Source organism: Poecilia latipinna, unplaced genomic scaffold (genome assembly GCF_001443285.1).
Source record: "Poecilia latipinna isolate Pla-1442-1.1 unplaced genomic scaffold, P_latipinna-1.0 Scaffold1759, whole genome shotgun sequence".
In the NCBI taxonomy this organism is placed as follows: domain Eukaryota; kingdom Metazoa; phylum Chordata; class Actinopteri; order Cyprinodontiformes; family Poeciliidae; genus Poecilia; species Poecilia latipinna.
In genome coordinates, this window is record NW_015114375.1 from 15,503 (window position 1) to 31,857 (window position 16,355).

At 44.0% G+C, this 16,355-nt stretch overlaps 1 protein-coding gene and 1 long non-coding RNA gene across 5 annotated transcripts in view; one reads left to right on the forward strand and one right to left on the reverse strand.

The window, feature by feature from the left end:
- Nucleotides 1–1,386: 1,386 nt before the first annotated feature.
- LOC106965066 (uncharacterized) lies at nucleotides 1,387–2,870 on the reverse strand. Its single transcript, XR_001428545.1, has 2 exons — nucleotides 2,609–2,870; nucleotides 1,387–1,734 (listed from the first exon to the last, which is right to left on the reverse strand). It is a non-coding gene; the product is annotated as an uncharacterized LOC106965066 (long non-coding RNA).
- Nucleotides 2,871–10,797: 7,927 nt separating this feature from the next.
- gas7a (growth arrest-specific 7a) overlaps nucleotides 10,798–16,355 on the forward strand; it is a 28,968-nt gene continuing 23,410 nt past the window's right edge. The window contains exons 1-2 of one of the 4 annotated variants that reach the window (XM_015060959.1): nucleotides 10,798–11,094; nucleotides 11,643–11,709. In XM_015060959.1, coding sequence (XP_014916445.1) covers nucleotides 11,077–11,094; nucleotides 11,643–11,709 — 85 coding nt within the window. In that variant the 5' untranslated portion in view covers nucleotides 10,798–11,076. Of the gene's footprint in view, nucleotides 11,095–11,404; nucleotides 11,710–16,355 lie in introns of those variants that run through there. The other 3 variants (XM_015060960.1, XM_015060961.1, XM_015060958.1) reach the window with 3 other exon arrangements.

Sequence of the window (16,355 nt, forward strand, 5' to 3'; positions counted from 1 at the left end):
CTTTGTTTTTATTCTGTTTATGTGAAATCTACTATAAACGCCATCTTTAAAAAGCTCTACTTTGAAAAGAAGCTTCATAAATTTTGTTTTTTCTTTCTCAACTTCTCGGAATTCCGCAACTCGGTTTGCACAATTAGCTTAAAGTGAACATTATGCAAAATATCTGCTAATGTGAACAAGAAGCGAAAAGACAGAAGCCGCTAGATGTGCGCAAATCGTTGTCAATATTCCGCTAACGGTGTTTCCATTAAATAATAAACAGTCACACATGAATAATTTTGTTCAGCAATAAGTAATTAAACATACCACGCCGGGATCCTCCAACCATTTCCTGTCTTCTTCTTCGTGGGTTGAGCCAGGGGCAACATCCGGTTGTTGATCACGTGACTGGCGTGACACTAAAATGGTTTCTGTTATAGATTTTCAAAAATAAACCAGAAGCGGCTAAAAATACGTCAAACCAGCGCCGAAACTTTTCATGAAAAAACGAGAATTTTTAAAAATTTGTCGTGTTTTTATTAAGCGAATTTAATTTCAAAATGCCAAATTACGTAAGTATGATCAGCTACTGAGAAACAGTCTGGGTCAACTGAAGACTTTTAATTCAGCTATTAGAGATGCTTCTGTTTTTGCTTTAATTGCAAGTTTAGAGATTCATATTCTGTTACAGTTTTCATTTCAAAGCTCTTATGATTCTTGATATTTTGTATTGTGTTGAGGAAGAGATTCTAAATTAGTTAACTTTGGAAAAAGTTTGGCTCTCTCCTCCTCTGGATCCCAGGTCCTCTGTGGTCACTCAGAAGAAAACAACAATGCATGTTGACGTCACAGAATTACAGTTTAAGACAACGCATAAACTTACAACAGAAACTGCAGAACAACGGAGACACACATTCATTTACCTGACATAAATGGAAAGAAGAAAGAAAGAAAAGCAAAGACGTCTTTGGAGAGTTGCAAGAGCAAATCTAATGTGTTACTTCTGTGTAGAAAGTTTTATAGTAAAGGCGTATTCTTATCTTTAATTTATTCAAATAAGGCGTATCTTTGCTCATCCAACCAGGAGCTATCTCTGACCCTCTCTCAAGCCAGGAACTCCTGCCGTGTTTACGGCCTTTCACAGATGAGTGTGAAAAGCTACAACTTCTCCTGTATTGTTTTCCCACACAGACAAAAGGCAGTTCAAACGATCCTAGCAAACCATCTGCTGTAACTACAGGTAACATAAAGGTCAAACAGTCAGAATACATTGCTGATTTCAAAACCACAATTAGGCCATTTGAATCAAGACATGTTAAGTTTTAAAACTAGCTTATTTTAAATGTATTTTCTCAACAATTGATTCAATGTAAATTCTTATATCTGGAATAAAATACAAATCATTGAATTGTATTTTTATTTGTTGTTTACAGATGCAGGTTAGTGTTTATTCCAGAACCTTCTGAACAGAAAGTCCAGACGTTGGTAAGATATTCAGACACGGATCGCCTTCATGTTCTGATCCGGCTGACTCTCGATCAGAACATGCAGAGGAAAGTCCAGAGCAGGACAGACGTGTTGTTGTGTGCCAGAACATTTCTGGCTTTGTTTCACTGCAGAAGAACGACCTTTGACCTCTGTCTGCTCTGATCCAAACTGAAGCTGCTTCATGGTTCTGAAGCTGCTCATTTAGAAACAGTTTCCGTCTCAAGGTTCAGCTGCAGGCTCTGCAGACTCTCTGTCTTCATTCGGTTTCTGCAGAGCGACAGCAAGGTAGGAGCTGCAATTAGACTCTTATGGACAGAAAATTAAGTTTATATCTCTAACTGTATGTTTATTTGTGGGTTTGATATTTGTTTACATACTAATTACTCAACATAAATGAGTCAAATAATATGATTCGTATTTAAATTAGAGGTGGGACTCGGGGTTAATTGCAGAGTCTGTAAATAATTAATTTCTAAATTATTGGATATGAGCTCAAGAACAAATATATTTATAGTTTGTGCTTGTTTGTGATTTACCGGTGTACCGGAAACGCACAAATACAAAGGTTCTACTTTCAACTTTTGTACGTAAAAAAAAAGATTACTGGTTTTAAAATATTTGTAATTAATGAATCAAAAACAACACAGTGAAATCCTGACCTTAATCCAAATCTGAAAATAATTGTAGAATTTGAAATCACTCTTTATTAAAATCTTTGTTACCTAAGATTTACAACAATCTCATCTGACCGTCATTTTTACGGGATAAATTCAAACCAAATGTTTAAATACATTAAATAAAGGAAACTTCTAACTTGTTTTCAGTTGGAGTCACTAAATTACTTCCATTTGACGTAACTTTGACTTGCAGGACCAACAAAGTGCAGGCAGCTGGACTAATGCATCAGTATTATCTCATTTAACCGTCGGTCTTTGCTCTGCAGAGCTTCCTCTCTTTCGTCCTATAATTACTGCTTCAGTCTCATCTGCAGCCTGGAGGTAACAAACCGTGTGAAAAATCTGAGTTTTAGCCGCTGTCAGCGAACCCAGGATTACAAATCAAGGCTGTGCAAACACTGCATTTAAACGACACGGCCGGGGGACTTAATGTTTTTACTCTGATAATAATTGGGCCAACCGACCAGAGTCGTGTTCTCCAGCGGGGCGGTGATCTTCATCCTGGTTTCCTGTTGGTCTTCGTCAGCAGCCGGAGCGAACAGAGGAGCTAATCCTGGCCGGGGAGCAGCAGCGCCCAGAGGATCAGGGTTTAAACGTCTCTCACATCGAGACGTGGCTGATTTTCTAACACGCTAAAACATCACATCTCTTCTGGCTGCATTTCTGCTTTCAAGCCTGTGAAATCAGTGAGAAAAAGAGATCTGGTTAAAAAGATAAACTGTTCCTGCTCAGCGACAGAGAGGGAACTGTTTGTGTTCATGCTTTATTAATGCAGCTACATTTTATCTGGGGGTTTTGGGAGGAGGCAGGAGATTAAATCTGTCAGCAACTTGATGCTCATTGACACTGAAATCGTTACTGAAAGAATTAAATTCTAGATTGAAAGTGAAATAAACTCCTTCCTCTGGAGTGGAGTCGTTCCTCTGCAGGTCCGGAGGCTTTAAGTCTCGTATCACCCAGAACATGTGGATGCTTTCATGTTTTCATCATTTCTTTGCTCAGTGAATGTGAATTTATGCCCTGAGTTAGTTCAGGTGTCTGTGCCGTTTGTTCTGGTAGGTTCAGGTTTCCTCTCCTCTCTCCCAGTGCGGCGCTGCAGCTCGCTGCTGCTCTGGAAGCAGTGAAGCAGCATCATTAGATAAGTCTGGCTCTCTGTCAACAAGGTGTAAACACACCCTGAATAATTTATCGCTCTGACCCAACAGTTGCTAACGGAGGTTTGTAGAACAACCAGCATCATGGAGACCAGGGAACAGAAACTGATTTGAAAGTTGCTAAAAATACCAATAAATTTGCTAAGCTGGCAGCAGAACTTTCTCTCATTCTGACCTCACCTGTTTAACCCCTTCCACTCATCCTCACACCTGGCCCCGCCCCTCCGTCTCTTAGCTCCGCCCACTTTGACTTTTCCAAAGAAAATTCTGTGGGTGTGGCTTTCTCAAGGTTTTCAGCTAAACTTTAATCTGTTTTTACTCTTCACTGAATGCTTTTGTTTGATGTGCTGATCATCCTGAATCAAAGGAGCAAAATTTAGGAAAAAAAGACTGACCTGTATTTTTTTAAACTGGATGATATTTTTCATCCCGTAATCCCATCAGTATTATTTTTTTGTTCAGTGTAACAAATCAAAAACAATTTTGCACCTTTTTTGGCCAGCTACCAGTTTCTATTGGTTAAATAACATCTAAAGTACTGTAATACTGATAGAGTAGCTAGCACAGCAGCTAGCACAGCAGCTAGCACAATAGCTAGCAGAGCAGCTAGCACAGCGGCTAGCACAGCAGCTAGCAGAGCAGCTAGCACAGCGGCTAGCACAGCAGCTAGCAGAGCAGCACATCTTTCCTCCTCTGTATTCAGCTGTTATCTGACCACAGATCAGTGATAGCAGCTTCCTGAAGCGTGTCAGGTTCAGGTAAATCACTGCAGTCGTTTCTGTCCTCGGCATGAAGCGGGAACCTTCATGTCTGCTGAGGGGAGCCGCCGATACGGAGGATTTATTTATCCAGTTACTGGATCGTTTTCACTGCTTGAACGGCAGCATGTTTTAGTGAGGAGTCGGTGCTGAAACATTTGATGGTAATATCTTTGGCCGGCCCTCCTTCACGTTACTTACCTCCTCTCTGTGCTGCAGCTCTAAACTTTAATGATGCAGCAGCAGCAGGTTTTATGTTCCCACTCCAAGTAAACTCAGTTATCAGCGTTAACGACCAAATCATTACCAACCAGCAGCTCGTTTCTGACGGAACCTGCTGCTGTTAGTCACTGATGGTTGTTGCTGTTCAGCAGCAGATCAACGAATCGGGTTTTTATCAAAAACATGATTAACTTTTCTCTGTAGCTGAACTTCATCTACATCTGTTAGCTTCTGTTTTCCCACTTGCTTTAGAGAACATAAAAAATATTCATTTTTACCCTAAAAACAAAAGTGATACAATTAGAATAACATTTAATTATAAGCATTAAATAAAATATAGGTTCATATTTAATTGTCAAGTTTTTGTAAGAAATTTCCCAGAAAAATGGAAACAATAGAAAAAAAAGTTACGTTACCTTGTTTCAAAAAATCTCATGCGATTTTATTTTTTGCTTTTATTTAGTTTAGTATTTTCCCAATAATATTAACACAAAATACATTTAAAAAGAAAAACAAAGGCTTATTTCTTAAAAAGATAATTAAATCCTCTTTTCCCAAGATTAATAAAGTAAACAGAAAAAATAAAATAATGTAAGTTTGAGTTGTTTAAACTGTAGAAAATTCAGTTCTTATACATTTTCTTGAAATAATTTATTTACATATATTTAGTCAATAACACTTTCTCCTTTTCAACAAAAAAGTATTTAATTAATTGAGCATGAAAGCAAAACACTAAAGTATAAAACAAAAGAGTGGAAAAGTTGATTTCTGTGCTTTTCATTTTCATATTTCCTCATTTCCTGCAGTTCATGTTGACTTTGCTGTTTAAGTTTTTGCCTGATTTTATTTCTGGACCACTCTGTAAAGTTTCATGGTTTCCATGTAAAGCTGGTTTGTGTCCACAGAGCTGCGCTGCAGCCGAACCGGACCGGCGCCTCCATCCTGCTGGGAGCCAGAACCGTCATCCCAGTGAAGGTAAAACGAACCAAAACTCTGGTTTTGTTCTGTGAAGGAGTCCAGAGAAAAGAGGAACGTCCAGAATAGTTTGAACCAATCTGCTCCATAAATCAGATGTTTGTGTCGTACATAAAGAAAAAAGCTGCCGGGTTCGTCTCCAGCTGCGAACTGGACTCATTCTTATTCTCTCCTCATCATCAGGCTCCATCAGGCCTGCACACTTTAATCTGATTATCCTGGATTTGCTCCGTTTCTCAGGAGGTGGAGGAAAGTTTCTGCTCTCACACCCTTCTGGGAACAACGGCAGCCTCTGTGTTTCCGCCTGTTATGGAGGAAAACACGGAGGCTGCAGAAACTCAGTTCAAACGCACATCTGAAGACAGAAATTAGAGCTATATTTATACCGGAGCCTGTGCTGCAGCAGCCGCTGTCGTTCTGTTAGTTTATTGTTGTGTCATGTTCAGGGAGCTGCAGCTCAGCATGTGGCAGTTATAAAGACGTCAGAGTGTTTCAGAAAGCTGCTTGTCGCTGTCAGCGGCTGTCATTTAATGGAGACATTTTCACAAAGGGGATCAGCTGGAATATCGGCACGCAGTCCCTCCAGAGCTGCAATTATGCTGGTGGGATTTGGAATAATGTGAAAGATTAATTAAGAGGAGATGAGCCTTTAAAGCGGTTACCGTGTTAAAGACGTGGCTGTTAGCTGACAGGACAAAGCTTTCAGCTCTGGGGACGTTTATAAAGAAGTTTTCTAGCTGCGGTGACTTTGACATACCCACCGACTCCACCGGGAGTTAAACCGGGTCATGATATTCAGTCTGCTTAATCCAACTCCAGTCCGTTTACCTATAAAGTCCGGTTCGGTTGGTGAGGTATGAATGCTAAGCTAACTCTGGTCCTCCAAACCTCGTCTGGGTTCAACTCTGGTTCAGTTTGAATGTGAACGCCAAGCGGACCAGAGACCGCTCCAAAAGCAGGAAGTGGACTACAGCGCAGGGCATTCTGGGTAAATACAACCAAAGCTAACGTGTTAGCCTAGCGCTAGCAGCAGAAATGTCTCCTGGTCTTTAGCCTAAAGAGAAATCCTCCAACCGCTAAAATCCTCCATCTTGTTTCCATCTGGTGAAGAAGGAAGTTGCTCTCAGTGTCTTCAGGGGGTTTTGTGTCGTTTCCTTCAGTGGTTCTTGGTGCAGCGCCCCCACAGGCCAGGAGGGGAACAGGTTGGTTTGACTCAGAACCACAGCAGCAGGTGGTGGAGCAGATGTTCTGGTTCCAGTAGAACCGGGTCGACCGGACCATCAGGAGGAAAACCGTCTTAATCTTGTCTTCAGGACGACACTGAGGCAGGAAGACATTAATCTGATCTTTAGAATCAACCAAAGCTTCCCAGCCAGAAAAATAACAAAATAATAAAATCTGAAAAATAGAATAAATGATGAAAAAAATCTTTGTTTCTTCTAAGCGAGTGATGGCAGGAGAGACAAAACGCTTCATCTGCAGCCATGAGGAAACAATTCAGTTGAAACATGAAGCTGTCGGTTTATCAGGAGATACAGACTGAAAGAAACTCAAGATGGATGGATTAATTTCATCTCAGTTCAAACTCAGAAGTAGCTGATTTTCCATCCAAGCCTCTCTGAACACAATGACAACACAAATCCTCTTCATCCTCGTACATTTCACAGAGAGTTGCTCTCTGCAGAGTCGGATGATCTCTGATTACATTTCTGAACAAAATGCTGATTTCTGCACGAAGGCCACACATCGATAAAAACACTCATCGTTTGTTTCTGAGACCAACAGCCCATAAAACCTGCTTAGAGTCAGACAGGAAACCTGAAAACAAACTGTGTGTAATCCGACCATCAGTCCCGGTCCAGTGGAAACATGGCGGCGGCGCCGCTCTTCCTCAGCTGAAGCCCCGCAGGGACAGCTGGCAGCACAAACTCCTCACCATATGGTGAAAGCAGCCTCCTCTTCCTCAGCCCCAGGTTCTGGACACAGAACTGGACAACACAACACAAAGTGACAAAACACCCAAAACAATAAAAACACAGATATATTCTAAATAGATAGTGAAGGGTTAATAGTTTGGAGATCTCCAGTTTCTTCAACTCAGTAAGTCACCAATCCTCCAGGGACACAACTGGAGGAGAAATCTCAGCAAGAGGCTCGTTAGGCTGCAGCATCTCTGCTCAGCCGGCGAACAGAGTCAGGGAGCAGATGGTTGTCCTCCTGCTGGCTGACGCCCAAACACTCCGAGGGGGAAGGAGCGGCGGACGCAGCCGGCTGCAGGGGGTTTGTCAGCGTTTAGTCAGACACGAGCATCGCTGCTGACAGAGGAAGAGTTTTATTGACGGGCTGCGATCTGAGCGGCTGCTCCGGATGAACAGGAACCTCCGGAACAAAACGCCGTCTGGAAGCGGGCGTGTCCCGAACACGGCATCACTTTACATCAGTATGTCATGAGTGTGGAGTCTTTAGGACCCAAACACAAGCAGCAGGTCCAGGATGGAGGTGAAGTGGTTTAATAAAGAGGATCTGACAAAAGAAGCGACTGAACAGGGAGGTAATCACCTGGGAAGGGTGATTACTTCATGAAACACAGGCCAGTGTAAATGAAAACTGCTGTGACAGCTGCGTGAAAATACTGTAAAAAATAGATTATAAAATAGAGGTAATCAGAAACAAAAAGTGATAAAATATAGCCAACTAATTAAAAGATAATTATATTTACCATGGCTAACGGCGATGGACGACGAAGCCTCTTCTCTCTGGTCCACTGAGGGCTAATCTAAACGATCTGATTGGACGCTGCAAAAGACTATTGATGTGTTTAATTTGTGCTAAAAGGAGTTAGCCTACATGTTAGCTACATGCAGCTGCTACATGCTAACATGTAGCAGCTACCGTTAATGTCAGCATCTAAACACTTTGCTCCAATCTGAAGGTTGAAGATCAGGTTAAAAGAAAATATTCCTTATTTTTAATGTTTTCTCTCGTTAAAACGTGATTCATCTTCAACCTGATCTGTTCAGTTTTCTGTTCACCTGCTCAGTGTAGCTGTACAGCCTGGAGAAACATCTTGACGTGACCTTAATGACCTTTGTGAGGTTTTTAAAACACAAAACTATCTTCCTGGGTTCAAACCAAACTGCAGTGGTTCTGCAGCGGTTCTGCTGGCTGCAGTGGTTCTGCCGGGCTGCAGTGGTTCTGCAGTGGTTCTGCTGGCTGCAGTGGTTCTGCCGGGCTGCAGAGGTTCTGCAGTGGTTCTGCTGGCCACAGTGGTTATGCAGTGGTTCTGCCGGGCTGCAGAGGTTCTGCAGTGGTTCTGCTGGCTGCAGTGGTTCTGCTGGCCACAGTGGTTCTGCAGTGGTTCTGCTGGCTGCAGAGGTTCTGCAGTGGTTCTGCAGTGGTTCTGCCGGGCTGCAGAGGTTCTGCAGTGGTTCTGCCGGGCTGCAGAGGTTCTGCAGTGGTTCTGCCGGGCTGCAGAGGTTCTGCAGTGGTTCTGCTGGCTGCAGATAAACCTTCCAGCAGTTATCAGCCTCGTAAATTAGAACAGGCATCCTCCGTTTCATTCGTTGGGCTGTAAACCTGCTGGGGTCATTAAGACATCCTGGACTTGACTTCAGCCTCTCTCCGGTGAAGGAAGAGGAAGTTACCTGAAAGTCTTTCTGCTCATTAAACCAGTGAATTACTGAACCTGAGTAACAGGAATTAGAAAGAGCAGGTCTTGTTTTCTCCTGTTCTGTGTGTGAACAGAAGCAAACATGGAACCTGAAAGCTGCCAATTCATCTCATATTTATTGCAGGGATTCTTTGAGCAGAGCTGCTTGTGTCAGAAAAACATTAATCTACTGCGATGCTGGCGGAGGTTAAGTGAAGTCATGGGCTTCTCTTTGCTCCTGTAAGCAAAGTGAAATGATCTGAGTTTGCCCTGCAGCCTGCGGCTCCATGCAGCAGAGCTGTGCGGCCTTGGCTCTGGGTTACCTTCAGCTGGGAACGGGCCGGGTTGATGAGCAGCGACTGGACAGCTCATGAATCACCAGGGCTGGAGGGGAACCGCCACGGAGGCTGCAGGACGGAGCCAGGCTCGGTTCACTGAGCGCTCTGGGCCGCCAGGAACATTTCCAACACAGGATGTGATGCAAGACCAGGAAGTAAACAAACAAGAACCCAGAGAAATGGCTTCATAAATGAGCCTGTTGTCTAATTCCTAACAGTTTATCACGGTTCATCTTCAGACTGACTGCAGGAAAACTTTCCTACATTCAGTTTTAGAATAAAAACAGATTAGGGCTGAATTTATACAGTTATTGTTTGGATGTTAATTCCGTAGTAAAATATATTTCTGTTTGTATTTTTCTGTATAATTAGTTTTTGCATTTTAATTGACAACTATATTTGGACAAAATAAGCTGCATTTATATTTATGGTTTTTAATCTGTTCTTCAACCATCAGATTAGACCAAAGTTCATGGAGTTTCTTTAGAAATCTGGACTGTGGATGCCAACATTAGCATTAGCTGCTACTTGTTTAGCTTTGAGATGCTAGCATAGCTTCACTGATAGTTAAACTCATTATACTACAACTTCAACACAGCAATAGTCATTTCCAGCATCCAATCAGATCGTTTAGGAACAGAAATTAACCCCCAGTAGTTTGACCAGAGAGAAGCAGCTTCGTTGTTAGCGGATGTAGCTTGTGCGTCAGATTTACGGCCGTACCAGAAACATGCAACAAAGGTTCCAGCTCAGGACTTCTGTAGGTAAAGAAGCGACTGATTGTGTTAAAGCTTTATAACTCTTACAGATTTATAAAGCTGTAATTTGATTAAGTAATTGAAATTAATATATTAAAGTCAAGGCTCTAATAACTATAATAGTTGAGTGCATCAATTTAAACACAAAGGAGAAACGTTGTGGTGTAGCAGATGTTCAGGCCGCCTGAAGTGGCCACATCTTTCTGAACCTTGCATTCATAAATAATCTGATTTTTTCAGCCAGCAGATCCCTGGAGAGCACCAGCAGCCCTGCATCGTGTAAACGGGTAACGCCAGTCTGTCTGAAGCCTCATCAGGTACGATGCTCTCATCGTTGTTCTTCATCAATAAAGAAAACTGTTAAAAATTGAATGTTGGTTATGTTCACAGAAAGCTTTAGGTTTGGGATTCTGCAGATTTATGGTCTGAACTTCATCTGTAAGGGGGGAGAAAGCCAAACATTTTATTTTACCTTCAGAATATCAATGTCTTCCTATAAAGTGCACCAGTTTGAGTCATTTCCCTCATCAGCATCATGGTTAACTTCCTGTGGCGTGTTAAAGGGAAACCAAGTCTTCTGCACTGCATGATACAAAGGGATGCCTGCAAAATAAAAACCTGAGAAAATCTGAGCGTCTCGCTCCAGGCTGTTCAGAAAGACTTTTATTTGCATGTACACCCGGTGGAGAGGAGAAAACGAGGCTTTATTTCATTAACAGTCCTCAATGTTTCCAACCTTCAGTGTAAATCATCAGAGCAGCTCATCGTGTGAAAAGCCTTTCGGATCTCAGTAGCATCTCTGCCGCTCTGAGCAGGGCCGCTCCCGCTGCTCACATGAACCTGGGCCAACACCAATTCATGCCAACCCTCGTGACCGACTCCCCCTGGGCCGAGGCCCCGCCGGGCGATCACAAGCAGGCGAATCGATGGACGGACAGTCGGGCGGCTGAGGTTTAGGCTCCACATGGCAGAGGCTGCCCGTAAACAGGACGACCGAAGTCAGATTTCACGTTGGGAACGGCGGGAAGTCGGATCGGCGGAAACTCTGGGCATGTGGCGGTAGGAGCGGCCGGCCGCCATGTTTTGCACGGCAAAGGTGAGGCGTCGCTCGGTCCTCTGTGTTTGGGTCAGGATGTCAGATCAGTGCAGGAAAGGAAAAGCACATTGCATCTTCCAGCGTCACGTTTAACCCTTCAGGAGCTCAAACACACGCAGCCTCAGTCACCAGCGCTTCACAGATCCTTTTCTCCAGCACCTGCAGCTCAGTGGTCTTCACTCCCATAAGGGGCGGCGCGTGGCTGAGGCAAGGTGCTGGAGATCTGGGCGATGGGGGAGATTTTCCTTCCCGTAAACTTTAGTGACAGCAACTTAACCGGAGGCTAGACTTCGTCACATTCCCTCTGCAGCCCTCCTCCTCCTCAGCATCCCTCTCCCCCTCCCCACAACACGACTCCGCTCCTCTCCAGTCGCGCTGCAGTGTGTGAGACTGGAAGGCAGTCTCGGTGTGTGTGTGTGTGTGTGAGGGAAAGAGCGGAGCGAGGCTTTCCCAGAGCAGAGCAGCAGGAGGAGGTGAGCGGGATGATGATGGAAGCCAGCTTTGACACAGAGGAGAGTTTTGATGATCCGTCCTGTCTCGCCCCGCAGCCCCCCGGCTCCGTGTCGCCGGCCAAGAGGCAGATCACCGAGGTCAAGGAGACCAAGATCACAGTGAGTACTCCAGACCCGAACCGAGCCCTCATCCCTGCTCTGCTTTCATTTTCCTCTCATCTGTTGACATCCCATGATGAGCCTTTAAGGAGCAGCGCAGATCTGGGGTTCCCCGTCATTTATTTTGTGTTTGATCGATTGAAAGGTGATCAAATGTGAATTTAAACCCTGAAAACCCTCATCGATGTTTTTAGTCGAGGAACAAAAGCTGCTGCAGAACCTGGTGCTATTTTTAGAGCCTGTCAGGTAAACTGATCTCTGTTTCTCCCTTCTGGGTTTCGTTGTTTTTCCAGTTGAAGGGCTTCAGATGTAACCGGTGCAGGTGAGGCTGGAAGCCCAGAGGCTCCAGAGCCGGACTGGTTTCTGAGAGGTTCTGTTGTCTCCAGACGTTCAGACAGAGCAGCGGGTTATGTAACCTCCCAGCCTGTAATGGGGATCGGTGGGAGATGTGGGTTCTGCCTTATGTTCGGCTGACCGCTGTGGACGGGCATTGTGAAAGAAAAAACCCAGACCTGCGAGGGATGCAGCAAGTCCAGTTTCCATGGTGACAAAAGCAAAAGCAATGATTAACGGTTGTTCAGATGGAAAACAACAACAAGAGAAGGAGGGAGACGCCGCGGCGTTTGGGCCGATCTGATCCAGACCTGTCCGTCCTCCTCTGGTGGAAAACAGGTGACAGAGAGTCAATCTGTGACGCCCTCCAGAGGTTTCTTTTTGTTCACCACAGAGAAACTTGCATTACACAACCCAGCCACAGTCGTCATGGAGACGCACACAGCCATGACGGATGGCGAAATGGACCCATGCAGGATTCTTCACACATCAGAGGGAAGCAGCTGCTCTGCAACCTTGTTTTCACCTTCAGTGTGCGAACCGCCTGACGGAGTTTCAGCCTTCAGAGCCGACCATCGCCGGCGTCCGGCTCAACCTGTTGATGCATTCTGGGAAAAAAGGCAGAGGCAAAAGCTGGAAGGAAGTAATGAGGATCTGTCAGTGTCAGCTGAGGATGGACTGAGGATTAAAATCTGTACTCAAATTAACAGTAACGTCAAAGAACTATAGAATGTCCTGTACCGTCAAGACCCAACAAAGATGAAACCGTTAATAAGTAATTATATTCACCGAGTTGGGAACAATCCAGGGTTTCCTCACCAAATCATCAGTTCTTGGCTCTTCTTACCAAACTTCTCCTATAATCTTACAGGTTGACTCGTATTCCAGACTCCTGGCTCTTCCTCTAACCCACAGCATTTCTTCTGGGACTCGGACGAAACATTTTCTGTTTAGCATTGAAGCTCATCAGGTTGTTTCAAGGAGAAAAATCGAGCCCACAGCATCCCGACTCCTCCACCGTACAGGAACAGTTTCTCCACATGTCAGTCCTTTATGTCAGGCTCTTGGCATGAACTCAGTGTAGTTACAATCAGAAACACTAAATCTAAAAGTGACATTAACTGCAGAAACAGCTGCTAACCCAACGCGTGAGGCCAGGAGAGGCTGCAGTCTCCTGGTGTTTGTTGACTTTTTTCAGGAGGTTCAGTTTCTTTCCACACAGAAAAAGATTCAGTCTCTGTTGGTCAGATGTTTCCCTTTGGTTCCCAAAGATTATCTGAGGACGTTGTGAGGAACCGTCTTTACATCATCGTTAACTAGTTTGTTTGCTCCAACATAAATCAGTGGACATCTTGTGGGTTAGACCTGGATCCGGATTGAGGTCGGATCACGTTCACACCATAACCAAACTGCTTCAGCGTTTGTTTGCAGTAAATTATGACGACATGCAGTGAGCTGATGCATCCAGGATTCTGGTCTGCCTGGATCCGTGACGTTAGCAGCAGATTCTTGTGTTTGCTAAAACTTTCCTGGATCAGAGATTCAGCAGCTCCTTCTCCATGTATCCAGCTCTTCCACAGGCAGATCAGTCTCTGTTTGCGGATCCAGTGTGGTTCCTCAACATTTTTTAGAACCACCTCTGGATGGAACGAGATGGAAAACTGATTTGATTGGCACCAGACTGGATTCGGTGATTTCCTGGTGGATTTACGCCTCAGTCAACATCATCAGCCGCCATTTTCTACCCGCAACGAGACCAAAGCAGTTGGAAAATGTATAATTTTATGGCCAAACCGTGAGATCCAAAACCTTCTATCAATTACAGCAGAACCGAAGGAACAAATCCACCGGCAGATTTCTGAGATGCTGTCCATAGTGAGGAACACACAGACCCAACCCGACTGGAACCGACCCAGACATTAACGGGGCGGAGCGAGACCTGACGATGGAGAAACATTTCCCCAACCATCATGCTGCCTCCCTGAACACAGGCGGATCCAGAAAGGTTTTCATGACAACAAACCGACGGTTCTGACACATTTCGTTCCCACCTCGTTTCATCCATCAGTTCCCGCTGCAGCAGCTCCTCTTCGATGCCTTTCCTCCAGGAGCTTCTGGTTCATCATCGGCCCTTTGTTGGCCTTTCCACAGACAGACCAGAGAAAATCCCTCAGCTTTGGGGTCCGTGCGCTGCCTGTTGTTCCTGCCTTCAACTCATCCACATGGAGGACAAAATGTTCACTTGCTGCCTCACGAGTTCCAGGCGTCACGAAAAGGACATGATCTGAGTCCTTCCTTCACCTGTCAGTGGTCATAATGTTTTGCCTCATCGACAGTGTGTCAGTCTCAGTACTGAAACCAGAAACCATCCCATTTGCAGTTTAGTTGCTTTGTTACTGAAGGTAGATTGTGGAGGCAGGGAGGGGATATTTTACCACAAAAGTAATTTGTTGCTTAGCAACAGTAGCAGTTTCCTGAACCTCGTCTGCTGAAATTCCTGCTCAGAAATGGCTGCCAACACGTCGTTCTTACATTTCTCACGGGCCATTTCCTCCACTACTGTCATGATTTTTTTCTCTATTCAGCAAATAAATGAATCGGAAGAGAAACGTGTAATAATCAGCAGCCTCGCTCACCTGAGGCTCCGAAGCGCTGAGTGAAGACAAAATGTTCCCACTGGCCAAACAAATCTGCTGTGTTCAAACATGAAACGCTGCAGCGCATCCAGAGTTTTTGGGCGGATCTGTTACACACTGGGTCACAAAGGTAATCTGGATTAATATTTAATCCCCAGCCCCCCGCAGCGCCGCAATAACAGGCCATTAAGGCGCAAGTTAGGCAGACAGGCTCCCTGTGGACGAGCGGCTTGGTGTGAGAAGGCAGCGCTGCTGATGGATGCTGAGGCGCTGTAATAGAAAATCTGCAGCCGTGACAATCAGTGTGATCTCTGAGGCAGAAAATGAACAAGGCGACCGGTCGGTACATCACTCCGCCGCTGCTTCAGATCGCCGCTCTGCGCGTTTCCTCTTTATATCAACGCTTACATAACAGGCAGGACGATCTCTGCTGTCTGTCTGTGGAGCTTTGCTTCAGCTGTGAAAAACCAGAGCCAGAGATCCTGTAATACAGCTGCTGGAAACCAGACAGACATCAATACCTGATCATCCTTTACTGTTTACATGCAGCTTGGAGGAGAGCTAATTGGCTCATATCTAGCAAAGTTTAATGTTGTGCACAAAGCAGCAATAAAGCTTCGCTCATTATGACAAACAGCAGATGCTGTTAGCAGGATGAGCTGCTGGAAGTCGGAGCAGAGAGGAGAGAGGCGGCCGGATCGCTACGGGCCGCTTCGCCAGCGCTTCTGCTAATCAGATTATTATAAATCTACAAAATGACGACACATTAACATCGATGGCAGCTGAAGCACCTCAGAAACGTCCGAGGGTTTCAGCTGTGGAGAAAATCTGCAGCTTTAAATGCGATAAATGGTCTGCTGTTTGAAAAGTTACAGCCAAGAATTAACAGCAATAATTTGGGTTATTTAGCCTGTTAGAGGAAAAATCAGGTTCATTTTTCATTCGTATATTTATAAATGTCATAATTTTACACTAAACTTTTAATTATCAAGCTTAATATTTAGTTTGTAGACCAAATATTTACCTCCAAACAAAAGATTCAGTAAGAAAAAAACATTTTTTCTTAATATGCGAATTCATCAGAAGTGAACTATCAAAATAAAAGCTGGATATTGCAAATCTCTATATAAATTCCTGCTATTTATATTTAGCCTCAAGATAAATATTTAGCTTCATTCCTAGCTATTTAATTTGTTTACTAACTAAATATTTAGTTTAATGTTGAATATTTAGCTAAATATTATAAGCAAGCAAATGATTTATTTTGCCAACTAAATGTTTGATTTTCAGCTATTTCCAGCTGCAAACTAAAACATTTCCTCATCAACACAATAATTAACTCTACTGTGGATGATAAATGTTCTCTGTATGAGTTCAGTTGGTGCTGATCTGATGTCTGAGAAGCTCAGTGAAGATTTCCTGCTGAGCTGGGAGGACACGTCGACGACACGTTCAAATTTAATTATCTCTGATTTCTTGTTGCTTCTGCTGCTTTTAAATCGGCTTCGCTTCCTCCGACGCCCTCAGTGGGAATCTTCTGCTTTGCTTCAAGTAAACCATCTCTCCAGGTTTCCAATATCAGCGTTTCAGTAAACATCCGAGAGCAAAAAACTCTGTTTGAAAAAATCCCTGTTGTGATTTAATCTGAGATGTGAGCAGAAGATGAATATTTGTCTCTAGG